General features: G+C 49.1%; 1 protein-coding gene across 2 annotated transcripts; it reads left to right on the top strand.

Moving 5' to 3' along the window:
- The first annotated feature begins 874 nt into the window (after nt 1-874).
- Nucleotides 875-21,191, top strand: ALG9 (ALG9 alpha-1,2-mannosyltransferase). 2 transcript variants are annotated; one of them, XM_070952383.1, is made up of 15 exons: nt 875-1,006; nt 2,836-2,974; nt 4,395-4,529; nt 6,043-6,113; nt 7,509-7,597; nt 8,393-8,528; nt 9,758-9,845; nt 10,995-11,100; nt 11,329-11,451; nt 12,663-12,817; nt 12,999-13,128; nt 14,516-14,663; nt 15,761-15,890; nt 17,058-17,188; nt 20,248-21,191. In XM_070952383.1, the coding sequence occupies exons 1-15, from the start codon at nt 885-887 to the stop codon at nt 20,369-20,371; spliced, it is 1,827 nt and encodes a 608-aa protein (XP_070808484.1). In that variant the 5' UTR covers nt 875-884; the 3' UTR covers nt 20,372-21,191. The 2 variants fall into 2 exon arrangements, with proteins under 2 accessions (XP_070808484.1, XP_070808485.1); XM_070952384.1 differs by lacking the exon at nt 875-1,006 and having other exon boundaries at nt 2,926-2,974; nt 4,383-4,529.
- The last annotated feature ends 6,749 nt before the right edge of the window (nt 21,192-27,940 follow it).

Genomic DNA, 27,940 nt, shown 5'->3' with positions numbered 1-27,940 from the left:
TAGAATAGAATAGCACAGCTGCATAGAATAGAATGGAAGGGAATGGAATGGAATAGAATAAAATAGAATAATGGAATGGAATGGAATAATGGAATGGAATAGAATTAGAATAGAATAGAATAATGGAATGGAATAGAATAGAATAGAATAGAATAGAATAGAATAGAATAATGGAATGGAATAGAATAGAATAGAATAATGGAATAGAATTAGAATAGAATGGAAGGGAATGGAATGGAATAGAATAAAATAGAATAATGGAATGGAATGGAATAATGGAATGGAATAGAATTAGAATAGAATAGAATAGAATAATGGAATGGAATAGAATGGAATGGAATGGAATGGAATGGAATGGAATGGAATGGAATAGAATTAGAATAGAATGGAATAGAATAATGAAATAGAATAGAATAATGGAATGGAATATGGAAGGAATTTGTCTTTGGTGCCTATGCTCTCATATGCACCAAGCATGAGCTATATATGAGCATAGCAAGCATCGTCTCTACAAAAAAGCAATCACATCTGCAGCAATCACATCCTTCCGTCCTTTGCAATTACACCCCATTGCCCACATCGCAGTGGGGTGCAATGGAGAAAACCAATCTCGGGGGGGGGGAAAGGCAATTTAGAGCGGGAGGACCTTCGGGATGCAAATGAGAGAGAGAGGGGGGGAGCTCTTCCCACTAGGCCCTGCAGCTGCCCCGCCTACGGGACTCCCTGCCTTTTCTTGCTGCACCAAAGCGCCGCGCGAGCCCGCAAGAGCAAGGAGAGGGGGGGAAGCAACTGCGCCTGCGCCGTGCCCACACTGAAGATGGCGTCGGGCGGCGTCGCGTCCCCGCACTGAGCACCACGAGCCCGGCCGCCTGCCCACACTCGGCATGGCAGCCAAGGGGGCCCGGCAGCGGCCTCGATGGGGCGGCGGGGATTCGGCGGCGCCCGCCCGGCAACGAGACGAGGGTCCTCCTCCGCCGCAGACGCCCGCCGAGGAGAACAAAGCCGAGTAGGGGCCGAGAGCGGGGAGGGAAGGCCTGGTTTCTGCCCCAGCGGGCTCTCCGGGGGTGGTTTGGACTACAACTCCCATCACCCCTCAGTGTCTTCAGCCTTCAACTACAAGGCGGGAGGTACTGAGGGATGCTGGGAGTTGTAGTTTACTGCCCCCCCACACCCGCCGCTGAGAACCCAGGCTTCCAAAGGGGAGGGGGGGTTGTCTTTCTTGTGCTATTAATAGAACGAGGGTATTATGGGCTGGCTGGCTTGGGGGGGTAGTAAATGGGGAGGGGGGTGTCAGGCCGCTGATTAATCCCATTCTGCCTTTGGGATAATCGGCGCCCTGACACCTGGTAGCAGAGGATGGTTTCGATCCATCTACCTCTGCTACCAGAGTGGTAGAAAGGAAGACACCCCCGCCCCCCCCCCCCAATTTGGAAAAAGGGGGAGAAGGAATGAGCTTGCAATACTTCAGTAACTAACTGAGTTGGAAGGGACCTTGGAGGTCATCTAGTCCAACCCGCTGCTCTCGCAGGAGACCTGTACTAGGGATTCAGTGAACCTCCTTTTCATTCAAATCTAATCCATTCAATGGCCAGCCTTGGGGTGCCCAGCCTAGTGGCATCCACAAGAGGAAAGGTAACTTTAAAAATTTCTCCCATCCACAAATCATAATTCCCCCCCCCCAAAAAAAAAAAAAAACCCAGCCCAAAGTTAAAATATTGACTAAATATTCTTTGTAATTGTAGGGAAAAGAAAATTGAAATAATATTGGGTTAGGAGTTTTAAGATTTAAGTAATGGGTTTTAGGATAGATAGTAGCATTGTCGAATAAATAGAATTTAGGGTAATAATGCTGTAAAATATTAAGCTGTGTTATTTGAAAATTAAGATTGAGGTGAAACAATAGAAAGGTAATTGTTTCGAGTAAATCATTATAAGTTAGGCATTCTTTTTTTGTTTATTTTTATTGTTATAAGATGGTAATTAGGGGAGATTTGGATAAAGCTTTTGTTAAAAAGGAGTTAATAATTGTACCTATTTTTGACCGGATCAATGGCTCGTTCTGAAAAGATGTATTTTATGTTTATGTTTTTTTTAAAAAAACTTTTTTTAAAAAAAAAAAAATTTCCCATTCACAAATCATAATTTTGCACAACCCCCCCCCCAAAAACTTTTAATAAGTCCCTTTAACTAGGTTCTCCCCTATAGGGGAAGGGTTTGACAAGAGGAAAGGTAACTTAAAAATTTCTCCCATCCACAAATCATAATTTTGCACACACACAAAAAAACTTTTAATAAGTCCCTTTAACCAGGTTCTCCCCCTACAGGTGGGGGAGGGGTTTGGTCTTTATAGGACAGGCCAGTTTTAAACCTTAGAGGTGGCGTTTGATTGATTTGAAACGGGGCTCTCCAAACTTGGCCACTTTTAAAGACGTGGACTTCAACTCCCAGGATTCCCCAGCCAGAAAACCCCAAGTTTTCAAAGAATACCTCATATATTGGCTGGGGAATTCTGGGAGTTGAAGTCCACAAGTCTTTTTAAAAGTGGCCAAGTTTGGAGAGCCCTGACTTAAAATAAGAGTAGCGTTTAAGTGAAGAATAAGTGAGGTTCGGATCCAAGGGAGCATTTTCATCCCACGATTGACCTTTTTTTAGGCCTTAAATGCCCCAATTTGGCCCTCTGATTGTCTTCATCAGCCTTTCCGGATGCTCCATTGGTATCGGAAAGCCAGAATAGCTGTCCAAGCAGCACCCTTTTTCCTCCTCTCTCTCATTTCTCTCCTTGCTCTCCATCTTCCTTTTACAGGGTTAATAACAGCCGCTTTGCTTTTCTCTTAGATCCTCAGGAACCAAAGCGGGTCACGTCTGGGCTCCGGAAGGATCAACAGCTTTCAAGTGTCTAATCTCAGCCAGGTTCTGCGCAGCTCTGCTAAGTAACATCTCGGACTGCGATGAAACCTTTAACTACTGGGAACCTGTGAGTATCGTTCTTGCCTGTGATAATAATACACCTCTTATTAGCTTTCAGGAGAGTGAATGTTTCATCGGCCTCTTTAATCACTTGCTGGATTTAAAGGTCTTGACTTGCTCTCAGCCGAACCCTTTGAAATCAGGTCACGGATCCTGTAGAGATTAGCTTCCTAGGCCAGGGATCTGCAACCTTAAACACTCAAAGACAAGACAAGACAAGAGCCTTGGTAGTACAGTGGTTTAATGCACCCTGTTATTAACACAGCTGCCTGCAATTTCTGCAGGTTCGAATCTTACCAGGCTCAAGGTCGACTCAGCCTTCCATCCTTTCTAAGGTAGGTGAAATGAGGACCCAGTTTGTGGGGGCAATAAGCTGACTTTGTATAAATATACAAAAGTATGAAGGCTATTGCTTAACGCATTGTAAGCCGCCCTGAGTCTCCGGAGAAGGGCGGCATATAAATCAATTTTTTTTTTTTAAAAAAAAAGAGCCATTTGGACCAGTTTCCCACAGAAAAAAAAACACCGGGAGCCACAAAACCCTTTTCCGTGCCTGACTGTTTCTTGAGCCGCCACAAAACTAGCTTATGTAGTTGAATTAAATGTTATTTTTTTTCTTCTGAAACTTTTCTTTTCTTGGATTTATCCATCGTTGGCCTACCGGGGGTTGAAAAGCTCAATAAATCATGTGCCGGTGGGTGTCGCACATTAGCGGTTGTGACGCATATTTTGAGTGACAGGGAGCCGCAGCAGAGGGGTGAAAGAGCCACATGTGGCTCCAGAGCTGCAGGTTGCTAACCCCTGTATTAGGCCTAGGGCAGAGGTCGGCAACCTTAAACACTCACAAAGGTACTAATTGGAAGCCCCCATTCAATTCTGGAGCTGACCGGAAGTCCGGTTCCCCCATCATAGAGTCTCCTCCTAGCGCGGCATCCTTTTTCCTCTACCTGTCCTAACCGAAAGCCCTATCAATTGTGGAGCCGACCAGCAACAGGGAGCCGCAGCAGAGGGATGAAAGAGCCACATGCGGCTCCAGAGCCGCAGGTTGCTGACCCCTGGCTTAGAGCAATCATCAGGGTACCAAAATGCCTCCCATGTCCTCCTTGATGACTGACAGGTATCCCAAACAGGTACTTTTCCAAAGTACTTGGGGTTTTCTTCTTCGTTTGGCTTCTTTGGTTCTTCTCGGATGAGAAGCGAAATGTTTTCCAACAACAAAAACCCCAAGAAAGTCCAGTTTCCTTTTTTTGGGGGGGGGGAACCCCCCCACCCCCCCATCTTTGGGACAACCATGACCTGAATGATTGAGACTCTCCATAGACACTTTGTCAGGTCTGGGATGAGTGCTTAGTATTCTTCCTTGTATGCCTATATGTTGTAGAAAGCAAAACGTTGGACATTTTTTTCGTTGTGAGTTTCTTTTGTAGATGCACTACCTCGTTTATGGCAAAGGATTCCAGACGTGGGAATATTCTCCGGTTTATGCCATTCGCTCCTATGCGTACCTGTGGCTCCATGCTCTGCCGGCCCTCTTCCATGCTAGAGTTCTCCAAACAAACAAGGTAACACGAATCAGAGTCACATGACCTGTTGTTGTTAGTTGCAAAGTCGTGTCCGACCCATCGCGACCCCATGGACAATGTTCCTCCAGGCGTTCCTGTCCTCTACCATCCTCTGGAGTCCATTTAAGCTCCCGCTGACTGCTTCAGTGACTCCATCCAGCCACCTCGTTCTCTGCCGTCCCCTTCTTCTTTTGCCCTCCATCGTTCCCAGCATTGGGCTCTTCTCCAGTGAGTCCTTCCTCCTCATTAGGTGGCCAAAGGATTTGAGTTTCCTCTTCAGGATCTGGCCTTCTAAAGAGCAGTCAGGGTTGATCTCCTCTAGGACTGACCGGTTGGATGGCCTTGCAGTCCAAGGGACTTGCAGGAGTCTTCTCCAGCACCAGAGTTCAAGGGGCTCCATTCTTTGGCGCTCAGCCTTCCTTATGGTCCAACTTTCACAGCCATCCATTGCAACTGGGAAAACCATCGCCTTGACTATATGCACTTTTGTTGACAGGGTGATGTCTCTGCTTTTTAGTACGCAGTCGAGGTTTGCGACCATTTGCAATCTAGATTTTGACCATTTGGACATCCCCACATGACCTGGGGATGTCGCAAATGGTCGTAAATGCGGGCCAGTTGCCCAAAATGCAGGTCATAAATCCCTTTTCAATGTCCATTGTAACTTTGAACGCTTGCTAAGTGACCAGTCGTAAATCAAGGACTATCTGTATGCATTAATTTTTCTTCCTTAAGCCCGCTCTGTCTTAAGTCCCTTGTCTCTGCGATTGATTCCTTCTTCTTTTGTGTTCCTGGCCAGTAGGGAGAGCTCTTGCCCCTTTTTAAACATTGTGTGTTGTCGAGCTGGGCTCTCTGCTTCTTTTCGTCTTTGGGGGGAAGTTGCGGTTTTATTGGCAATTCCCCCATGCCCGGGCTGGGGGGGAAAGGCTCCTAATGGGAGGGAGGCAGCTCCAAGGCCTCCGATTCTGCTCTTCTGCACCTATTCAACCCAGGTCTAAATCGAAACACGATTTAATCAACCTAACGGACATACCGAATGGCAAACTGGATCGAGTTGCGGGGGGAGAGGAGGGGGAAAGAAAAAACTGGTAGTTTTATCATTTATTTTATTGTATTTTATTGGTTCGATTTATATGCCACCCTTCTCTGGAGCCTCAGGGCGGCTTACAATGCTTTTAAGCAATAGCCTTCATATTTTTGTATATACCTGCTTAGTAGGGCTTTCGGCCCCCCCTAAGCGGTGTTCTTTTTTATACAAAGTCAGCTTATTGCCCCCACAATCCGGGTCCTCATTTTACCTACCTCAGAAGGATGGAAGGCTGAGTCAACCTTGAGCCTGGTGAGATTTGAACTCGCAGTAATTGCAGGCAGCTGGCAGCTAAGTGCTACTTAACAGCACTTTAGTCCACTGCACCACCAAGGCTCCTGCATTTGTGCAAATCATCCTGCATTTTGTGTGAACGCAGCCACTGTCTGTTTCTAGAAATTTTGTAACAGGAGCTGTTCTTCCTAGGTCCTCATCTTCTACTTCCTGCGCTGCCTTTTGGCCTTCCTGAGTTGCGTTTGCGAGCTTTATTTTTACAAGTGAGTATCGTCGAGGGCCTCCTCGGTTATATTTGTGCAACTGTCGAGGAAGATCTGTGGGAGGGGCATTTCTCCATCTGCAATGTAATGTTTGTCGTTTAATGACCCCGTAATCCTTTGCGGGGTGGAGTCGGGGCAACTGAATGGAGCTAGCTGAGTGTTTACTGGCCGGATGCCTTTCCCGTCACCGATGCGGAGTTTTGTTCTGCAGATATATTCTCATTGTGCCCAGAGAGAGAAATATCTGCCTCTGCCTAGGATCGAACTCACAGCCTCCTGATTGTGAGGCGAGAACGCCACCTCTAGGCCACCCAACCACTCTCCATCTGCTATGTAATGATTACAGCAAATCACAGCAGCAAAAAATGTTGGCTCCTAGTATTCTCCGATCTTGGTGAGCTTCCTGCAGACATTTCATTACCAGACTAGATCACACCAGATGTGTGTTGTGCATTGGCAAGCAACTCTATATAAACAGCCAGCAAACTTCACTCCCCCATTCACTGATGATGTGACCTGGCCTGGTAATGAGATGTCTGCTGGGAAAAATCCCAAGTTTCAAGTTTCATACCCGCCCATTCAACTTTAGCTACATATACTTTTGGTTGTGGTGACAAAACTCTTGGGCGTGTTTCAGGATATATTTTTTAAAATTTGATTTATATGCCGCCCTTCTCTGGAGACTCAGGGCGGCTTATAATGCGCTAAGCAATAGCCTTCATCCTTTTGTATATTTATACAAAGTCAGCTTATTGCCCCCACAATCCGGGTCCTCAATTTACCTACCTTAGAAAGGATGGAAGGCTGAGTCGACCTTGAGCCTGGGGAGATTTGAACTTACAGTAATTGCAGACAGCTGGTGTTAAATTACAGTGCTTAGTCTGCAGAGCTATCCAGGCTCCATTCATGTCAGCCACACCGAAAGGCCTGAATCAATTAAAAATCCTGAAAACTGCTTTCAGTTTCTGGATTGTTTTATCCAGGTTATTGAGCCAAAAAAACCCCCAACGCTACCGTTATTTTAAAAGCATTACAATATTAGATGAATTGGGCACAATCATAACTGCTATCCCATAATATTACTGTATGTCTCTGCTGCTTTGAGGGTGATGAAGGGCTGATGCCCCGAGGAAATCTGAGGCTGAACTGCTAGGTCAGCCACGGTTAGTAGAGTAGGAGAGGCGCGCAAATTAAACTTGGCGACGCGGTGGGGGCAAGCGAGCCGGAGATATCTAGGACCGGATAGCGTCGGGGCAGGTGGGCGGGGCCAATCAGTGCTCGGAACTACCGGTTCGTGCAAACCGATCCGAACCGGCAGCAGCCCACTGTAGGTGAGCCGTCCTTAAATGCTTAGCACCACCAGAAGAGGCTCCGTTTCTCTCCTCTGTTTCTCAGGGCAGTGTGCAAGAAGTTTGGCCTTCACGTGAGCAGACTTATGCTGGCTTTCTTGATACTTAGCAGCGGGATGTTCTGCTCAGCCTCAGGTGAGTTAAGAAAGGTGTCGGGCGGGGACCAATTTTGCGGTTCGACTAAGTACATCCCGTTTTCAACTTACGAGCAACTAACCGGGGTTGGAAAAATCCTTCGTTAAGCAGCGCAGTCCTTAAGCAAGGGGTTGTGTTCAGCCTGTGGAGCTGGCAGTGAGGAGGCTGGGGAGGAACATGGGCCAGTCCTGAAGGCTGGGGATGGCTCAGATGAGGGCTCTGCGTCGGAGGCAGAGATGGGGCCAGGGCCATCGGGGAGCGATACGCGGACTCCGGAGCCTCCAGAGGCTGACAGTGGAGAGGCAGAGGAACAGGAGGAGCCTGTTCCATCTCTGCCTCTGACACAGAGCCCTCGTCCGGGCCTTCCCCAGACTCCAGGACCGGCCCAGGTTCCTCCCCAGCCTCCTCACTGTCCGACTCCGCTGCCAGCTACGCAGGCATGGATAAGCAGAAGGCAGAGGAGAGGAGAGCAGTGGAAATCTATGGGCCGGTCCTTGGGACTGCTAGCGAAGCCCCAGCCTACCTCTGGGGATAAACGGCAGGGGGCGGAGACGAATAGGTGTGGCAGACAACTGTTCCATCTCCCTGCCTGTCCGCCACTGATCATCTATACTTCCAAATCCTGTCTCGGAATGATCAGAATTCTTCTTGGAATCTGCAGCGCCTTCTGGGTGTGTCTGCTGTGAGAGCGCAGCGGCTGGCGCTCCTAAGAAAGGGAACGTTTCGTGTCTGGGAGCCGGGTAAGAACACTTTCCGGTTGCCAAACTCTCTTCTGCCTCCTCTTCTTTTTTGCAGCCTTCCTTCCCAGCAGCTTCTGCATGTACTGTACCATCGTAGCCATGACAGGCTGGTACACGGACCGAACATCTTTGGCAGTCCTGGGTGTGGCCGCCGGAGCCATTGTGGGTTGGCCATTCAGCGCAGCACTGGGGTAAGTGGGGGGGGTCGGGTCAAAAGGAGGGATGCCGGATTTGTTTCAGGATGGCAGGCGGTGAACAGAAGCGTCCAGAGGCTTGTTTCTCAGCCTTGGCGACTTTAAGATGAGTGGACTTCAGCTGCGCTGGCTGGGGAATTCTGGGAATTGAAAGTCCGGCCATCTGAAAGTGGCCAAGGTTGAAAAACTCAGCTCCGGAGGGTCGTTCGGGAACTGGGATTGGAGGATGCTTCCCAAACACCGTCTTTCTAAGTAGGTAATGTTGGTGGTGCTAGAAGAGACTAGGATGTGTAGAGTGGAGGAGGAGAAAAAGAAAGAGAGGAGGAAGGGAGTCGTGGGCTCCTTGGTGCTCTCTGAGCCTGGGTGTTTTCTTGCAGACATGACTCAACTAGGTAACTATCAGTGCTAGAATGGAGTGGGATTTGTGGAAAGGAGGAGGAGGAGGTCTCTGAGCCTGGGTGTTTTCTTGCAGACATTTCATGACCCAATTAGGTAACATCCTCAGTGCTAGAAGGGAGGGGGCTTTGTGGAAAGGAGGAGGAGGAGGAAGAAGTTGGAGGATTGCAGTGTTCTCTGAGCTTGATTGTTTTCTTGCAGACATTTCACGACCCAACTAGGTAGTAACATCATCAATGCTAGAAGGGTTTGCTCTATTGATGTACTGGTGGCTGGCTCTGTCCATGTTTGGTGGGAGTCACCTTGGTGCTTCTTTGGATTAGGCTGTTGATTACTATTTGTCTGAGTTGGTAACTCCTCGATTTATTTATTTGTTAATTCAATTTGTATGCCGCCCCTCTCCGAAGACTCAGGTCGACTCACAATGCATTTAAAATCATTATAAAAAACATTGAAAAATTAAAAACATTAAAACCCATACACTCCATTCATGGCCGGATCTCGCCGGATCGCAAGAGCGAGATCAACGGCCCCAGGCCTGCCGGAAAAGCCAGGTCTTCACCGCTTTCCGGAAGGCCAATAGGGTAGGGACGGTCCGGACCTCAGGAGGTAGTTGGTTCCAGAGAGCCGGGGCAGCCACAGAGAAGGCCCTCCCCCGCGGGCCCTCCAGCCGGCATTGCTTAGCTGACGGGACCCGGAGGAGACCAACTCTGTGAGATCTTACCGGTCGTTGGGAGTTATGTGGTAGAATCGGGGTATTGGGTATGACGTTGAGCTGAAATAGTTTGCCGCACCTTCACTAATACCTCCCTCGGTCTTCCATTGGGCAGCCTCCCAATTGCCTTCGACTTGCTGGTCCTGAAAAGACGGTGGAAGAGTTTCCTGCAGTGGTCTTTGGTGTCTCTACTGGTGTTTCTGGTGAGTCTTCCAAGGTCAGCGTGGGGTGAGAAGGGAGCACCTCTCAACCCTTGCTTTTGGTGGGCTTCTACATCACCCTTTGCCCTTGAAAACAAAGACTCCTTCATTCACTACGCTACCGTTTTTCTCCGAAAATAAGACCCTGTCTTATATTTTTTTTGAACCCCCAAATAAGCGCTTGGCCTTATTTTCGGGGAGGTCTTATTATTTTGGGGTGCATGGAACAAGATGGGGCTCCTCTTGCCGTCTTACCTGATTTCCAGCTCTGCATTTAAATATTTTCGGGGAGGGCTTATTTTCAAGGGGGGGGAGGCTTATTTTAGCGTATGCGCTCAAAAGCCCGATTGGGCTTATTATCAGGGGAGGTCTTATTTTCAGGGAAACGGGGTAAGTAGCCGTGGGCTTCACATAATTTAACAACCAGTTCGCCTAGTGCAGAACTGAAAATGTGAGCGCACGCAGGCGCGCTCACCTTCCGCCCTTGCACACTTCTTCAAACACACGGCAATTTCATACGTGTGGCTTCCAGCACACCTTCTCAGGTGGCCGCGGGGAGTAGAGCGAGCGAGGCACGGAAATCAGCTGGGCTGCGTGGACGGGGGCAAGCGAGCCAGAGAATGAGATATATATAACTCCCCCCGGAGTTACGAAACATCCAAGACTTACGCATTTTCCGCCGAGCCCTGAAAACATTTCTATTCCAACAAGCTGGTCTGGCCTAACTCTCCCTTTTTAATTGGCTTTTAAACTGTCTTTTAAATTGGGTTTTAAACCTCTTTAGATACATTTGGATGTTTTTTAATCTTTGAGCCTAAATTACTTAATCTGTTTCTTAATAGTTTTTAACTTCTATATGTATTTGTATTTATTATGGCTGTTCACCGCCCTGAGTCCTTCGGGAGTAGGGCGGTATACAAATATGAAAAATAAAAATAAAATAAATATAAGATGGGATAGCACCGGGGCCGGTGGGCAGGCGGGCCCAGCCAGTGTTTTCGGAACTACCGGTACGTGCGAACCGGTCCAAACCGGAAGCAGCCCGTCTGCGTTCTGTCCTGCATTTTCCAAACTGGAGAATCCCGAGCGCTGGCCCGTCATGGTCCAAAGTGCAGGGCAAAGCTCTGAATGGTGGCTTGTTTCTCAATGAAGGTGCCGATGGTGGCCATCGATAGCTACCACTATGGGAAGCTGGTGGTAGCCCCTCTGAACATCGTCTTGTATAACATCTTCACCCCACACGGGCCAGACCTTTACGGTGAGTCTACCTGCGGGCAGGAGGAAACGTTTTGGGGCCAGCGGTAGGGGGATTGCATGGTCTTCCTTCCCCTTCCCCGGGTTTTATTCCCCCATAGAAATAAAACTTTGCTTGTCGGAAGTCAGCTGTGGTTACAAAAGGCAATCACGTCACACGCACAAGCTCCTGGCTGGGATAGAGCCTCCACGGAGCTCCTGACCTCTTTCTCCTTCCTTTCCTTCCGCGCAGGCACGGAGCCCTGGTCCTTCTACTTCATCAACGGCTTCCTGAACTTCAACGTGGCCTTTGTCCTGGCCTTGCTGGCTTTGCCCTTGACCTGCCTGATGGAGAGCCTCCTGCAGAAGTTTCGCGGTGAGCCCCGTAGACCTCGACACCCTGGGTTGTGGGGGAAGAGTCCCTGGGGAGACACCCTCTCAGCATCTGTCCCTGCCTCCAAAGAGGAAGCATCTGGATGGCCTGCTCTGACCAAGCCTTCCAAGCACAGAAGACCTCCTTCTGGTTCAGGAAAGAGCCTGTCCCTCCATCCAAAAAGCCTCCTCCTCCTCCATTTATTTATTATTATTATTGCCGTATTTTTCGGACTATAAGACGCACCTACCTTTTTTGGTGAGGAAAAGAAGAAAAAGAAATCTGCCTCTGCCTCCCAGCAATTTTGCCTCGTTACAGCAAACAGCCTGCATTACTTTCATTTTCGTTTTCAGCATAGCTTGATTAGCACAAGAAAAAAAAAATCTGCTCCCAGCAATTTACTTCCTTGCAGCAAGCAGCAGAGCCCTGCGCGAAACAGCTGAGAGCAAAGCAGCTGAGAGTCTGGAGGCCGATCCAATCAGCTTGTGCTAATTAGGCTGTGCTAAAGCTGAAATGAACGAGGTAAACTGCTGGGAGGTAGAGGCCAAAGGGTGGGGGCCAGTGGGGTGGGTGGGGCTACATTCGGTGTATAAGACGCACCTAAATTTTCACCCCTTTTAGGGCGGAAAAAGGTGCGTCTTATACTCCAAAAAATACAGTATTTATTTTATTCAATTTTTATAAGGCAACTCCGGCCCGCTTACAGCTTATACAAAGACAAATAGAAAAATACTGTATTTTTCAGAATATAAAACACACCTTAGTTTTCGGGGAGGAAAATAGGGGGGAAAAAATTCTGCCTACCAGGTATTCATCTGGCTAGTCTAGTCAGCTCCAGCACATTAGTTCGCTGGTTTTGAGCTTGTGCTGTTTTTTATCCCTGGTTGGGGATAAAAAAAAGCTTCTAAAGCACAGCTGATCGTTGGAGAGAGAAGCAATGAGAAAAGCAGGCAAATCACGGAAGATCGCTTCACTTGCTAGCGCCTCATTAGGGCTGAAAAAAAGCTTTAAAAAAGCTACATTTGGAGTATAAGACGCACCCAAATTTTCAGCCTCTTTTAGGGAGGGGGGGAAGTGTGTTTTATACTACGAAAAATATGGTAATCAGAGTATTAAACTACACAAATTGACATTTTACAACTCTACATACACAAAAAACTAGTTTTCTCGTTCCTTCTGCCACTGATCCTCTTCCGGTCTGTCTCTTCTTCCAGTCCAAAATCTGGGCCGCCCATACTGGCTGACGCTTTCTCCCATGTACGTCTGGATCCTGATTTTCTTCAGCCAGCCCCACAAAGAGGAGAGGTTCCTGTACCCCATCTACCCCCTGATTTGTCTCTGCGGAGCAGTGGGGCTCTCGGCCCTCCAGGTGCGTTTGGGGGGCAGGAGCAATGTGGGGCAGGGGGCAAGAGAGGAGGGATGGGGGGTTTCTCCCGGTTGGCCTTACTTTTGAGCAAGGGTCTCCTACCATGGCAACTTTAAGATTTACGGACTTCAACTTCCAGAATTCCCCAGCGCTCATGTTTTTCTCTCTCCTCGTCCCCCTCCAGAAATGTTATCACTTCGTCTTCCAACGGTACCGTCTGGAGCATTACACTGTCTCTTCCAACTGGCTGGCGTTGGGCACCGTCCTGGTCTTCGGCCTGCTCTCCTTCTCCCGCTCGGTGGCTTTATTCAGAGGTGGGTTTAGGCAAAGTAAGGAGGGATCCTGGAGTCTACGACCATTCGCCACGGCCAGCTTGCCACGGGACAAGAGTTAACACTAATATCAAAGAATTAGTGGAATAGACTCATTAAAGAAAGGTTGCAAAAGGAGGGGCAGAATGAAATGGGAAAGGCAAAAATTAAAATAATTTTTATTTATTGCAAATCATTAAATAGAATAGTTAAAATTGTTCTGCGGGGAGTTTTCCCACAGCGAGTTGGCCATGGTGAGTTGACCATGTTGAGTTGGTCATGTTGAGTTGACCATGTTGAGTTGGTCATGTTGAGTTGGCCATGGTGAGTTGGTCATGTTGAGTTGTCTGGTGAGTTGGTCATGTTGAGTTGGCCATGGTGAGTTGGTCATGTTGAGTTGTCTGGTGAGTTGGTCATGTTGAGTTGGCTATGGTGAGTTGGTCATATTGAGTTGACTGGTGAGTTGATCATGGTGAGTTGGTCATGGTGAGTTGGCCATGTTGAGTTGGCCATGGTGAGTTGGCTATGGTGAGTTGGTCATGTTGAGTTGACTGGTGAGTTGATCATGGTAAGTTGGTCATGGTGAGTTGGCTATGTTGAGTTGGCCATGGTGAGTTGGTCATTGTGAATTGGCCACGGTGAGTTGGTCACAGCAAGTTGGCTGTGGCAAGTTGTCCTACTCCTGGCTTCCCGTTCTTCCTTGACCACACAGAACAATTAACCAGTAGATCCTCTGCATAGATCGGTTCCTCTTCCCCATCCCCCACCCTTACCACCCCCTGCAGCGATCCGCCAGGTTACAATCAGGCTTCTCAAAGGATTTAGGCCCTGATTCATCATTCAGCAATGATGATTGAGTGGGATTTTATCTAACATGGCTTTGATTCCCTATAGGTTTTGGGGGGGGGGGGCAAGGAGGGAGGCCTATATTGACTCTCCAGAGTTCTAAGCTACGTTGAGTGCATAATTTGGAGGAGGGGGTGTCTTATCATAGATAAGCAGAGTGTTTTTCACCCTTGGTCACCTGAAGTTGGTGGACTTCAACTCCCATAATTCCCCCAAGCAACAAGCTTGAGCAATGGCTTAAGCCTTCTGGCTGGGGGATCCTGGGAGTTGAAGTCCACCCATCTTAAAGGGTGGGGGAAAAAAACTGAGCCAAGACAAGCAGCCCGGTCTTCCCCAAATATTGTGGTGGTATCTCCCTGAACTCCTCAAACAACCTGGGACTTTTGGGGAGTTCTGGGATTTTTTTCTGTCTCAACACATCTGGTTGGAGAAGCGTTTGAGGGGGACATTAGCTAATTTTCAAAGGATTACCATTTTTTTTCAGTAGCCATGGTCGACTTTTCTCCTCTTTTTTTTCCTCCCACTTGCTGCTTTTGCTGCCCAGGTTACCACGGGCCTCTGGACCTTTACCCAGAGTTCCACAGGATTGCCACGGATCCCACAATCCACACCGTGCCCGAAGGCAGGCCGGTCCACATCTGTGTTGGGAAGGAGTGGTACCGGTTTCCTAGCAGCTTCGTCCTCCCGGAGAAGTAAGTTCCTGGTCCAAATTGAAGTTTGATGACTGCCTGGGGGCACAGGAGGTATCGCTCATGCCAGCAGTAAGGGGACCCTGTCTGGGCCATGAAGACTGGGGAGGTAGGAAGCCATAGAATCACAGAGCTGGAAGGGATCTTGGAGGTCTTCTAGTCCAGCCCCTGCTCAAACAGGAGACCCTAGACCATTTCAGACAAATATCTCTTCTTAAAAACCTCCAGTGTTGGAGAAGGGAGGGAGGGAGTCAACCAGTCCGCCTGCACATTGCACACCCTGGATATGTGCTCCGCTGTCAAGGAGCCAAGGTGTCTCTCTGCCCAAAGTCCCAACCTCCTGGCCTCCAGCATCAGGAACTTGGATCTGGTGCCCCCCTGGCGATTTATGTGCGCCTATGTAGCGACATTGTCCGTGAGCACTAAAACGAGCTTGCCCGAGAGAGATCCCTGAAACCAATGGAGAGCCAGATACACTGCTCTCAACTCCAGCCAATGGATGTTCCATCGTTGTTCGCAGGTGCTCCAATTTGCCCTGAGCAAACCCGCTGTGAAGTTTCCGAAAGATGCCCTAATTAATTTATGAGCCATGAGCCGAACTTCAAAAGAAATACAGTCATTTATTAGGAGCACCATTTCGGCAATATTCAGATGCAGTTAGAACTAATCCCACGTAGATGTACGTTCCGCTATGACCCTGTCTCTCCCCTCCTCTCTGGCCATGTCATAAATCACATTCTCCAATTAACCACTTTGGCTGGCTGTGAAATCCAACACCCTCCTTCTGATTGCCGTCAGGAAGAATGTATGGAATGCACTTCAGTTAGGAAAATCAATCAGATCTATCAGTTCTCCCTCCCTCCTGCTCATGGCAACTTGAAAGCTTTGCAAGTTGACACCCGCGACTGGAAGTGTGCCCCCCAACGGAGAGGCTTCTCAGAGCCTCAGAGCCCGTTTGGACCCATGGCAAGGGTGCCCCCTCCACCACAAGCCAGCCATCCCTTGCCCAACCCACCCCTCTGCCTTCCCCCATCTTGTGCTCACTCACTTAAAAGCCCAGGAATGCCCTTTATAAAAACCTCTATTCCTTCTTCCCGCAGCTGGCAGCTTCAGTTCATTGCCTCCGAATTCCGGGGCCAGTTGCCCAAACCGTTTGCCAAGGGCCCGGGGGCCACCCGCCTCGTTCCCACGGACATGAACGATCAAAACCAAGAAGAACCTTCCAGATACGTAAGTAGAGGAGGGGGAGGGTCTTCTTTTCATCTAGGCCCATCTCTCGTGGCACGTCGTCACCCCCCCCACCCCACCCCCCTCTGCAAAAGTGGGTTCAAATCTTGCCAGTTTGATTGGTGGCCTCTGTCCCCCTTCAGTAGGTTTAGGTCACTGCAGTGAATCTGGATCGCTGAAGGTGTTTTTTCTGCCAGCTGTGAGACCTGGTTCCTCTCGTGCCATTTATTTTCTCTTAACTTTGTTGTCTTCACGAACCTCTCAAATCAACACTTTTTTGTAAATCGGGGAAATTGTTGCTCAGAGTTGGTAGGGGGCTATGGCAGCTTTGGCCACCTAATGAGGAGGAAGGACTCCCTGGAGAAGAGCCTCATGCTGGGAAAGATTGAGGGTAAAAGAAGAAGGGGACGGCAGAGAAGGAGGTGGCTGGATGGAGTCACTGAAGCAGTCGGCAGGAGCTTAAATGGACTCCAGAGGATGGTGGAGGTGCTAGAAATATGATGTTTGTCAAGTTTCGTGGTCGTCTCGAATAAAATGCATTTCAAACAGAATCTTTGCAGAAAAAACTCCTTTTTATTGAGCACGACATCCTAACATGACTCCATACGAAGCCAACACTGACGTCCAGCCCCAAAACCCTCCCTTTCCGTTCCCCACTCCCCTGCACTCATTGGCCATCTTCCAAGTCATTCTACCCCTAATCTACTCCAACTCAAAGGAATTCCCCCCTCCCATCTCATCTCCTCGGAAACATTATCTCCAGGGAAAATAAGTAGGTGAAAAGTCAAACGTCCCTTTCCAGACGCCTTCGCTTCTCCTCCTTATGTCAGCACTAGAGTAAATGCAGGTTGAAGTGCTGACAATGTTTCTACCCCAAGATAATTGGAATTTCTTGGGGTCTTTTTTTTTTTTTTTGTCTGTTTGAAAATGTTTCCCTTCTCATCCAAGAAGCTTCTTCAGATTAATTCATTCCTGGGGGGATGTTTTTAGCACTGATGATTTTACCTAGTTGGGTCATTGAAACGTCTGCAAGAAAAACAGCCTTGCAGGAAGGAGTTCCTGTGCCATGGCCAGGATCAGCTGCCCTGCTTGCTGCTGCCCAGGCAGCTTTGCTCAGAGAATCCACCCAGCAGCCTGAGGGACCCTCTCCTCTCTCTTTTCCTCCCGCAGTTCGACATCTCCAAATGCCACTACCTGGTGGATCTCGACAGCCCCGACGAAGCTCCCCGGGAGCCCAGATACGCAGCTAACAAGGAGGAATGGATCACGATCGCTTACAAGCCTTTCCTGGATAGTGTGAGGTGAGAGTCCAGGGCAGGCTGGCCGTGCGGGGGAACCCTCTGGCTCCTTGTGGGTGAAAAATGCCTCGGAGGCCAGCTTGGGCGATCAAATGGCGTCGTGTCAGGCCAGCTGCCGTCTTCGAGCCAAGAAGGGTTAGTCATCCCAGCGAGAAATCAGGCTGTGGGTCATCAGTACTCCCAGCCACCCACCTCTGCCAAATGAGTTTCTAGGGGGCTGGCATTCTCCCCACCCCACCATCCCGTCTCAGCCAGATCAGGGGGTGGACTAGAAGGCCTCCCAAGCCCCTTCGAACCCTGTGAATCTATGAACTTGCATCCGTCTTCGGTCCTCTTTTTCCCCTTGCTAGGGGGAGATAGAGGGACGCGGTGGCTCAGTGGCTAAGATGCTGAGTTTGTCAATCGAAAGGTCGGCAGTTCAGCGGTTCGAGTCCCGAGTGCAGCATAATGGGGTGAGCTCCCATGACTTGTCCCAGCTTCTGCCAACCTAGCAGTTCGAAAGCAGGTAAAAAATGCAAGTAGAAAAATAGGGACCACCTTTGGTGGGAAGGGAACAGCGTTCCGTGCGCCTTTGGCGTTGAGTCATGCCGGCCACATGACCACGGAGACGTCTTCTTCAGACAGCGCTGGCTCTTCGGCTTTGAAACGGAGATGAGCACCGCCCCCTAGAGTCGGGAACGATTAGCACAGATGTGCGAGGGGAATCGTTACCTTTTAGGGGGAGATAGAGGAAGTGCCAGCCATCTGTGAAGCGGGTCCTGGAAAAGATGAGGAGGTCTAAAAGGAGGGGGAGGGTGGCTCGGAAGTGGCAGCCCCTTCCTCTCCTCTCCCACCTTGAGTGGGGGTGGCGGCGGCAGCCTTTCCCGAAGCGTCTGTTTCCCCCCACGCATTGTAGAGCGAGACGAGACGCAAAAGGGATGGAGAACAGCTTCTCTCTTTAGCAAAGAAAAACTAATTGCTGGATGAGATGAGGGGGTGGAGAAGGCAGGGTGAGAATTCCCCCAGGGAGAGAAAGCAGCGGAAGGACGGTTTGGGAGGAAGACAGGAAGAGCCAGGTCAAATCTCTTCCCCCCCCCGCCCCCCCGCCTCCCAAAATCCGTAGCAAGGTGGTTTGGCTCTTTGCCTCCCCGGTCCTTGCTTCTCAGAGGCTGATAGCATTTATCAGCTGGTGCTTTGCAGCCCCATTGAAAGGAAGGAAGGAAAAAGAGAGGGGAGGGAGGAAAGGAAGAGAAAGGAATGAGGAAGGAAAGGGAAAGGGGAAAGGAAAGGAGGATGAGAGAGGCAAGGAAAGGAAAGAGAGGAAGGAGGGAAAGGAAAGGAAGAGAAGGAGAGATGAGAGAAGGAAGGAAGAATGAGATGAAGGAAAGGGAGGAAAGGAAAGGAAAGGAAAGGGAGGAAGGAGGGAGGAAAAGGAAGAGAAAGAGGTGAGAGAAGGAAGGAAGGAAGGAAGAATGAGATGAAGGAAGGGGAGGAGAGGAAAGAGGAAAGGAAAGGAAAAAGGAAGGAAGGAAAGGAAGAGAAGGAGAGATGAGAGAAGGAAGGAAGAATGAGATGAAGGAAGGGCAGGAAAAGAAAGAGGAAAGGAAGGAAGGAGGGAAAGGAAGAGAAAGGAAGAGAAGGAGATGAGAGAAGGAAGGAAGAATGAGATGAAGGAAGGGGAGGAGAGGAAAGGAGAAAGGAAAGGAAAAGGAAGGAAGGAAGGAGGGAAAGGAAGAGAAGGAGAGATGAGAGAAGGAAGGAAGAACGAGATGAAGGAAGAGGAGGAAAAGAAAGAGGAAAGGAAAGGGAGGAAGGAAGGAAGAGAAGGAGAGATGAGAGAAGGAAGGGGAGGAAAGGAAAGGAAAGGAAAGGGAAAGAGAGAAATACGTATGGAGGGGTATGTGGGGGGGAGTGTGCAGAAAGGGTGAATGCTCCCCCCACCTCCTCAGGGGGGGACCCTTTGTCCTCCTTGCAAAGGCTGCTCAGCTCCTTCTGGGAAAGACCGGATCTCTCCACCCGCCGGATTCCCGCTGGCTGAACCAGGAGCTTCTGGGACAGCCGAGTCTCCGGCTGACGTCACCAAGAGCCGCAGAGGCAGCTCTCCCTTGGCTCCGATAAATGGGGCTTTAATTGAATTAGAGAACACGCGGAGCCATCGACTACTTACGGTGTCCGGCTAGCAGCTTTGTCTGGGCTCCCCTGACTCCTGCATTGTCAGCAGGAAGGCCTGGGGTTCCTGGCTGGGGTCCAGCTCCTCCCCCCCTGCGAGCCCCCCACCCAATTTTCCTTCCTCCCCCCCCCAGTGCTTCCAAGGGAGGGGCTCAGCAGTCCTCGGCCAGGTTTCCACCAAGCTGCTTGGCAAACCCCTCAAAAGCCGTCTCCCCTTCGGGCCAAAATGGCCCCCCAGACATGAGCAGAGATGGGGGTCTTTGCCTTGTGGGGTGGTTGGGACAAGGGACAGCCTTCCCGGGCGAGGTGGGCATGGAGATCCTGTAGAACGAGCCCCAGGGGGCAGAGCCAGCAGCTGTGATGGGAACGAAATTTCAGTTCCGTTGAAAAATACGGCTCCCGTGATTTCTTTCCAGCTACTTAATCATCTTCCCCTGTCACATTGAAATATCATTTAATCATCTTCCCTGTCACTTGGAGACTTGTGGACTTCAGCTCCCAGAATTCCCCAGCCCTGGGGAATTCTGGGAGTTGAACTCCACAAGTCTTAAAAGCTGCCAAGTTTGGAGAGCCCCTGCCTTAAGGTGGGCTTCAAAAATTTTAGCAAGGGGTTCTCTGCCTGGTTGCTGGGTGGGCGTGGCAATGGTGGGAGTGGCCTAGTCGGCTTCCTGCACCACAAGGGGGGGGGGGAGCGTTTTTGCCCTCCCCGGGCTCCGGAGGCTTTTCTTGAGCATCCGGGAGGGCAAAAACAGCCTCCCCCAGACTCCAGAAACGGGCCTGAAGGCCTTCCCAAACTTAGCTAGAGGTTCTCCCGAACCCCTGTGGACCCCCAGCAGCCCACCCCTCCCTTAAGGGACCCCCCCCATCCAAGATTGCTTAGGCGTCGACCTGAAAACCTTCTCGTCTTCTTCTAGATCTTCAAGGTTTTTCCGGGCTTTCTACATTCCTTTCCTCTCCGACCAACACACGAAATATATGAACTACACCATCTTGAAACCTCGGCGGGCGAAACTCGGCCGGAAGAAATCGGGAGCCTAAAAGGGCCGGAGATAGATTCCCAGCTTCCCCTTTGAATTTTTGTGATCCTCTTCCCCAGTTTTGCGAGTTCTAGTCTAAGAGAGCTTGGAAGGAGATTAAAAAAAAAAAAAGAAAGAAAAAAGAAAGAAAGAACAAAAAACTTGCTGTGTTTGTGACGGTTTTCTCATTTTTCGACCGGCCGTTCGGCAAGACGCAGAAGAGATCAAGACGGTTCCTTTTCAAAAGAAAAAAACTCCCGGGATAAATATTTACAATATTGTTCTTAATTCTGGCTAAAGGAAGCCAAAAGAGCACACTGGATTCCTGGCTGCAGAGCAGGGCTGGGCTGGACAGGGCTGCGGTGGGGCTGGGGCCATTTCCAAACACCCCACAACCCCCCCACCACAACCTCCCCCCCGCCTATCTATTTGCCCCGGAGCATCTGATGTTTTGAGGGGCCTCGCCAGGTCACCCCCTTTAAATGTCTGCAAAAAAAGAACGAGCCTGAGCCGAAATAATTTGCACTTTCGAAAATTCAAGCGAAACCCGACTCGTGGGAGGGGAATTCGTTTTTTTTTTTCAAAAGCGCCGCCGTCTTTTTTTGCCTGCTCTTTTCTCCCCAAAACCCCTTTTTTTTAGGATTTTTCCTTCGGAGACTCTTCGCCAGGTTCTGGATTCGTCAAGAAAACATCTGGCTGGATTGTGTTTCTGGATTGTGTTTCTGGATCTGGGGAGAGGGGGGGCATCCAATGTTGATTGTGTGTCCCGTCCCCGACACTGTTGGCTGTGAAATACCATTTCGTTCCATCCCACCCGATCCGGGAGTCTGTAAAACTTCAATGTTGAATTAAAAAAAAAAAAATGGGCTTTGGGTCCCGTGTGTTGCCTTCCCTCCCCTCCACTCAGAAGGAGGAAAGCAAGACAGGGGTGCCCTTGTTTTCCCTGTTGCCCCCCCCCCAACCTTTGTTTAATAGCTCTATCGTTGTGGAGTTTTGTGTAGACCCTACAGCAGGAAAAAGAAGTTGGCATTGTGCAAGAACAGCATAGCATAGAATAGAATATATAGAAAATGAATAGGATAGGATAGAATCTAATCGAATCGAATCTAATCTAATTAATAAAGAAAATGAGTAGCATAGAATAGAATAGAAAATGAATAGCATAGCATAGAATTAGAATAGAACAGAATATAGAAAATGAATAGCATAGAATGTAGAATAGCAGAAGGGCGGCATATAAATAAATAAATACAAAAAAAATGTCCAGTGCTCACAACTTCTGGTGGCAAGTGGTTCCACTGGTTAACTCTTCTGACTGTGAGGAAATTTCTCCTCGGTTCTAAGTTGTTTCTCTCCTTGATTGGTTTCCACCGGTTGCTTCTTGTCCTGCCTTCAGGGGCTTTGGAGAATAGCTGGACTCCCTCTTCTGTGGGACAGCCCCTGAGATATTGGAAGACTGCTATCATGTCACCCCTAGTCCTTTTTTTTCATTAAACTAGACATGCCCAGTTCCTGCAACCGTTCTTCGTATGTTTTATGAAGAACTTGTTTTGATACTCCCGTTGATCTGTCTGATAAAGAAGGATGGTTTGACCTCACTGAGGACTAGGAGCATAGGCTTTCCAAGCAGAGGGAAGACCTGCGGAAGTGCAAGGCCAGGTAAAGTCACCTGGAGGCTCAGTGGGTTGAGATGGTCAGCCAGTTCCAGGCCACGATGCAGTCCCACTGGAACAAGGATCTCCGGCTCTTGGCCACCAGCGGCGCTTCCCTCCAACCTTCGCCCAAAGCCCCACACCAGGAGGCCGAAGCAGACCCCAAGTCGGAATTTCTGCCCCCCTCCGACCCACACAAAAAGGGGGAAACTCTCGGCAGCAACACAAACGTTCATTGCACATATCCGGCCCAGGGGCCGTAGTTTGAGGACCCCTGATTTAGTGCAATATAAAAAATGCAAATAATTTTTCTGGGCACCACCAAAATTTTCTCGTAGACCACCAATGGTCCACGGACTACCAGTTGGTGACCGCTGGATTAGAAGACCTCCAAAGTTCCTTCCAACTCTGTTATTCTGAGGCTGAAAAACACGTGACGTCTCTCATCCTCCTGTAGACCACAAGTGAATTTGTGCGGAGCGTCATTTTCTGCAAACAAAACTTCGTCCCTAGCCTCACCTCACATGCATTTCCTCCTCACGCACCAACGTGGCATTCTTCTTCCCCGGCTTAAGAAAGTCTTCTCTAAGACCTCCGTAAACAAACCGCAAGATCTGGACTCCAGGGTTGGGTTCCAGCGGGCAGGACCGCCATCTAAACAAACTCAAAGCAAAGCAAAACAAAAAATAAAAGATTTAAGTGCTGTTAGAAATGCTAACAGCTTGTTCGGAACAGCAAATATTGATGGATTCATCTCCAGTGTTTTTTTCCCATGTTCTCAGCTTTGGAAGGCGGGTTTCTGGCAGAGGCGACCCGAAATCCTATGTAAGGATGGACTGGAGAAAGTTTTGAGGATGGAGATGGAGTCGCTGAGGCCAGGGGTCTCCAATCTTGGCAACTTTAAGCCGGGAGGACTTCAACTCCCAGAATTCCCCAGCCAGCTGGTTCCCTTCCAAGCCCAATGGGAAAAAGTAGAGGAGGGGGAAGAATGCATTTGGAGCTCCCTTGTCTGATTTCCAAAGGTCCTGCCACAGGATTCCCATGGGGGTGGGGTGGGGGGGGGAAAGGATCTGGTTTCCGTGGCTACTGCTAATGATGTAATTCTTGCTCGGCAGTCAGGACCCCTGCATGTTTCAGGTCAGCTGGGGAGTGGGGGGGGGGTTGCATGGGGTGGGCTGGAGGAAAGCAGTGGAAGCAGCAAACCCCCCCCCGCCAGTCTGCTGAACTCTGCAGCTCATATCCTGCAAGGGGGGGCTTTGCAATCCGCGGTCCATTTTGCAGATGGGAGATCAAAGTTGCAAGAGACCATGGCTGTTCTGGGGAGTGGAGGATATTTCCATCCCCCCCAAAATCTCAGGCCTTCTCAATTCTCAGCTTGGTTGCCCCAAGGGGAAAAGCACTTTTCAGCTCTGCAGCCAGAAAAAGAGGCAAGGGGAGGCAATCTTTTCAAACAGTTAGCGGGGATTCATCCAGCAGGCATTGGGTGCAAATTCTGCCTTTGCTGTTAATTTTTTTTAATTATTATTTATTTATATGCCGCCCTTCTCCGGAGACTCAGGGCGGCTTACAATGCGTTAAGCAATAGCCTTCGTACTTTTGTATATTTATACAAAGTCAGCTTATTGCCCCCACAATCTGGGTCCTCAATTTACCTACCTTAGAAAGGATGGAAGGCTGAGTCAACCTTGAGCCTTGGCGAGATTCGAACCTGCAGTAATTGCAGGCAGCTGGTCTTAATAACAGGGTGCTTTAGACCACTGTACTACCAAGGCTCAATGAGGCTGCGGATGGGTTGGGCTCTGCAGCTCGAGTAGGAGACCGGAGGCTGAGCTTGAACTCAGGAGCTCGGGGCCCTCGGGGACCCCTTGCTCTGTGGGGATGGCATTGGAGCCCTGCCTTGGCATGCAGAGTGCCAGGCAGGGCGAGATTAATGAATAATTCACACCAATCAATTTGCGGCTGCCTTTCCTGTGGAGAGTGGGGGGCGGGGGGGGGGAAGAGGATGGCATCCCCCACTCCCATTCCAGGTGATTATGGGCACGTACCCGCGGTCTCCTTGGAGCCGTTGCCATGCCAACGCATCTGCTCGGCTGATTTTGTCACTTGCGGAAAGTTTGACTTTGCAGCAGCTGCTGGAGGCTGTTTAAAAGGAGGGCACCCCCACCCATGAGGAGGACCATTTGGTGCCCACTGTTGGCAAAAGGGAATGGGCACATCAGCCCACCCTGGCCTGGCCTTACACACACACACACACAGAGGTTAAGGGGTTTTTCTTACAATGGGAACTTTTGGGTGCCCAAAAAGTGTGCCAACGAGGGACAACGTCCAAACACTTGGGACCCACCCAAACCCCCAGAATTTCACCATCTTTTGCCATCTGTGGCGCATCTGAGCTTTGCCAGCTGCCCATCCTGATGAAAGGATCTGTTTCAGTACGGGGGGGGGGGTGTCTTTTTAAAATAGCCCCCCTCCCCCGGGATAAAGGATCAGAGGCTCCTTCTAAACCATTGGCCAGCTTGAGAAGGCAGAGGGGCAGCTGCATCCAGACAAAAGAGGAAGACCTCTGGCCAAATTCATGCATTTTGCCAATTCACACGACCCTCCCCGGCTGGCCATAGCTTGCAGCTCAAGGGTGTCTTTCCTGTTCAGGGATTGTAATTCAGTTGTGTGCGTGTGTGCATTGCTTTGCTTATCACACAAAGCCACAATCCAGAGGCTTCTCAAAATAGGTGAAGCCTATTATAGGCTTGGAGGAAATCAGAGGCCAATTCTTGGTATTTATTATTTTTCTTTTTTTTTTCTCTCTCTCTTTCTGCCCTTCTATTTCTATCTCTCTTTCCTCTTTCTCCTTTTTTTTTTTTTTTCCTTATTTTATATGTTCGTTCTTACGGGCGGTGGGTTGTTTTTTTTTTTGTGTGTGTGTGTGCAAAATTTAATAAACTGGTTCAGAAGAGCAGGCAAAACTGCCAGGCAGTGACTTCATGCAGTGTGAGAAGGCAGCCATTGGCTGTCGCTAAGCTTCCTTTCCACACTCGGCCTATTTCTACACTTGTGTGTGTGTGTCTGTGTGTGTCTAAGAAGCCACACTTGATTGCTGGCAACGACCTGAACAAGTTCCTGCATTTTTGGAAGTGTTTGACTTTGCTTTCAGAGAGAGAGAGAGAGAGAGAGAGGCAGACAAACAGCTGCCTCGGTGCCCTAAGGGAGGATTAAAACTCACAAGGTTTCTGCTTTCCAGCCTCGAGAGTTTCACCCCGGGTGTGCCAACTTTTAAAGACGGGGCTCAGCTCCCAGAATCCCAGGTTATTTTAAATAACCTCTTTTTCACAAAAGCCTGCGCAACCCACTGCTGTCCGTTTTTTTAAAAAAACGGGAGTAAAAATCCCACAGGTTTATTTGCAAAATGGCGCTATCGGTTGCTTTTCAACTTTGGGCAACTTTTAAGAGGGGTGGGACTTCAGCTCCCAGAATTCCCCAGCCATAGCTATGGCTGGGGAATTCTGGGAGCTGAAGTCCCACCCCTCTTAAAACTTCTACTTCTTAAAAGCTGAAAAAGGCTGCTTTAACCACTCCAACCAACTGACTCTTTGGTCATTTATTCTATCTCATAATACAAAAGAGAGAGATGCTTTTTCCAACTGCAGTGAAATGCCACTCAATACAACTTAAAAACGCCTTTTCTGATGAATCAGCTCAACATCTTAACCTGCGGAATCAATTTGCCATCTCGCAGGCTGGATTTCCACTCTCAAGGAAGAGAGCGAGAGAGAAAACGAAATACCCCAGCGTTATTTCCCATGGCACCGTCCAAAGCGACTTGTTTGCGTTCGGTATTACTCGTGCCGTACAATAATCCTTAGGGTAGAAATCAAACTTGGCAAGGGATTAGGCTGCACAGGGAAGCACCCGTGTTTGGGCTGGAGGAAGGCTTCCACCTGCTTATTATAAATAGAATAGAATAGAAAAACAGAGTCGGAAGGGACCTTGGAGGTCTTCTAGTCCAACCCCCTGCCCAGGCAGGAAACCCTACACCACTTCAGACAAATGGTTATCCAACCTCTTCTTAAAAACGTCCAGTGTTGGAGCATTCACAACTTCTGCAGGCAAGTTGTTCCACTTATTACTTGTTCTAACTGTCAGGAAATTTCTCCTTAGTTCTAAGTTGCTTCATTGGCAGCCTGTAGTACCAAAGGGGAAGAATGGCGGGAATTTAAGGCTACCTGTATTTTTGGAGAAGATAGCTGAGGTCCATCCCGCACGTTTGGTTTCTGATTTTAAAAAAATAGGTAAACGTAAAGGTTCCCCTCGCATATCTGTTCCCGACTCTAGGGGGCGGTGCTCATCTCCGTTTCAAAGCCGAAGAGCCAGCGCTGTCCGAAGACGTCTCCGTGGTCTTGTGGCCGGCATGACTCAACGCCAAAGGCGCACGGAACGCTGTTACCTTCCCACCAAACATGGTCCCTATTTTTCTACTTGCCTTTTTTACCTGCTTTCGAACTGCTAGGTTGGCAGAAGCTGAAACGAGTCACGGGAGCTCACCCCGTTACGCGGCACTAGGGATTCGAACCGCTGAACTGCCGACCTTTCGATCGACCAGTTCAGCGTCTTAGCTATTGAGCCACTGTGTCCTCTTTTAAAAAAATAATGTATTGTTATTGCACAAGACATTTATAAGCGAAGAATAGGAGACGAGAAATCCTGCTGATGATGTTATGTAGTCTGGTAACGAAACATTCAGAAACTAAATTGAAACAAGCTAGGGAGAGGAAATCCAAACTGCCAAAATAATATATTATTCTCTAACTTTATGATTCCTTCCTATTCTGCATAGGTTGAACTGCACCAAAACTTGACGAAGTAGAGCAGCCCTCGGGACAGCAAACTCAGGAAGAACTTAAGAGGAAGAGGAGGACGGATTAGGTACACAGGTAGTCCTCGTTTAGTGACCACAATTGGAATGGGCAACTTGGACGCGCAACAAAGTGGTTGCTAAGGGAACCAGCGATGGTGCGGACGGTATTTCAGCTTTCCTGCAAAGATCGCAAATGGGCAGACTGGTTGCAGAGCTATTTTTTTCTGCGAACAGTTGTTAAACAAGGACTACGTGGATATTTAGCCTAGGGAAGAGGATATTGTGGGGAGGAACTGAAGGGCGGTCAGGTGGAAGACAGGTCAGATTGATTCAGAGCTGTTCCCCAAGACAGTCCAGGAATCCATTACAAAGGAAGTTGATTTTGATTGGACGGTTGACTGGATGACCATTGGGTCAGAGATATCAACCAAGGATTCCCGCGTTGTTAAGAATTACTTTCAACCCTTCCCTTTTTGAAAATCAATCTTTCCCCCCCCCAAACATGACTGCACCCCCAATTCTGACCATGCCGAAAAGAAATCTTGAACATTTGCACCTCTCTTGTGCCCTGGTGGCGCAGTGGTTAGAATGTAGTATTGCAGGCTGACTCTGCCCACCGCCAGCAGTTCGATCCTGACCGGCTCAAAGTTGACTCAGCCTTCCATCCTTCCAAGGTGGGTAAAATGAGGACCCAAATTGCTGGGGGGCAAGATGCTAGGTCTGTAAACTGCTTAGAGAGGGCTGGAAAGCACCGTGAAGCGGAATGTAAGTCATAAGTGCTATTGCTATCTTCCTTCCTTGTGGTTAGAATGCAGTATTGCAGGCTGCTAATTCTGCCCACCGCCAGCAGTTCGATCCTGACCGGCTCAAGGTTGACTCGGCCTTCCATCCTTCCAAGGTGGGTAAAATGAGGACCCAGATTGCTGGGGGGCAAGATGCTATGTCTGTAAACCGCTTAGAGAGGGCTGGAAAGCACCGTGAAGTGGTATATAAGTCTAAGTGCTATTGCTATCTTCCTTCCTTGTGGTTAGAATGCAGTATTGCAGGCTGCTAATTCTGCCCACTGCCAGCAGCTTGATCCTGACTG

Source organism: Pituophis catenifer, unplaced genomic scaffold, assembly GCF_029215685.1.
Source record: "Pituophis catenifer annectens isolate HBS135680 unplaced genomic scaffold, rPitCat1.0.hap2 SCAF_12, whole genome shotgun sequence".
Taxonomy (NCBI): domain Eukaryota; kingdom Metazoa; phylum Chordata; class Lepidosauria; order Squamata; family Colubridae; genus Pituophis; species Pituophis catenifer.
Note: the sequence above shows the minus strand (reverse complement) of the source record. Positions and strands in the feature narration are given on the sequence as shown.

Bases quoted from the DNA above. Each gene is read 5' to 3' on its own strand.
- ALG9 (XM_070952383.1), top strand. From the start codon at position 885: ATGGCAGCCAAGGGGGCCCGGCAGCGGCCTCGATGGGGCGGCGGGGAT. The intron at 12,818-12,998 runs GTGCGTTTGGGG...GTCCCCCTCCAG, and splicing joins TGGGGCTCTCGGCCCTCCAG to AAATGTTATCACTTCGTCTT. The intron at 17,189-20,247 runs GTGAGAGTCCAG...GTCTTCTTCTAG, and splicing joins CCTTTCCTGGATAGTGTGAG to ATCTTCAAGGTTTTTCCGGG.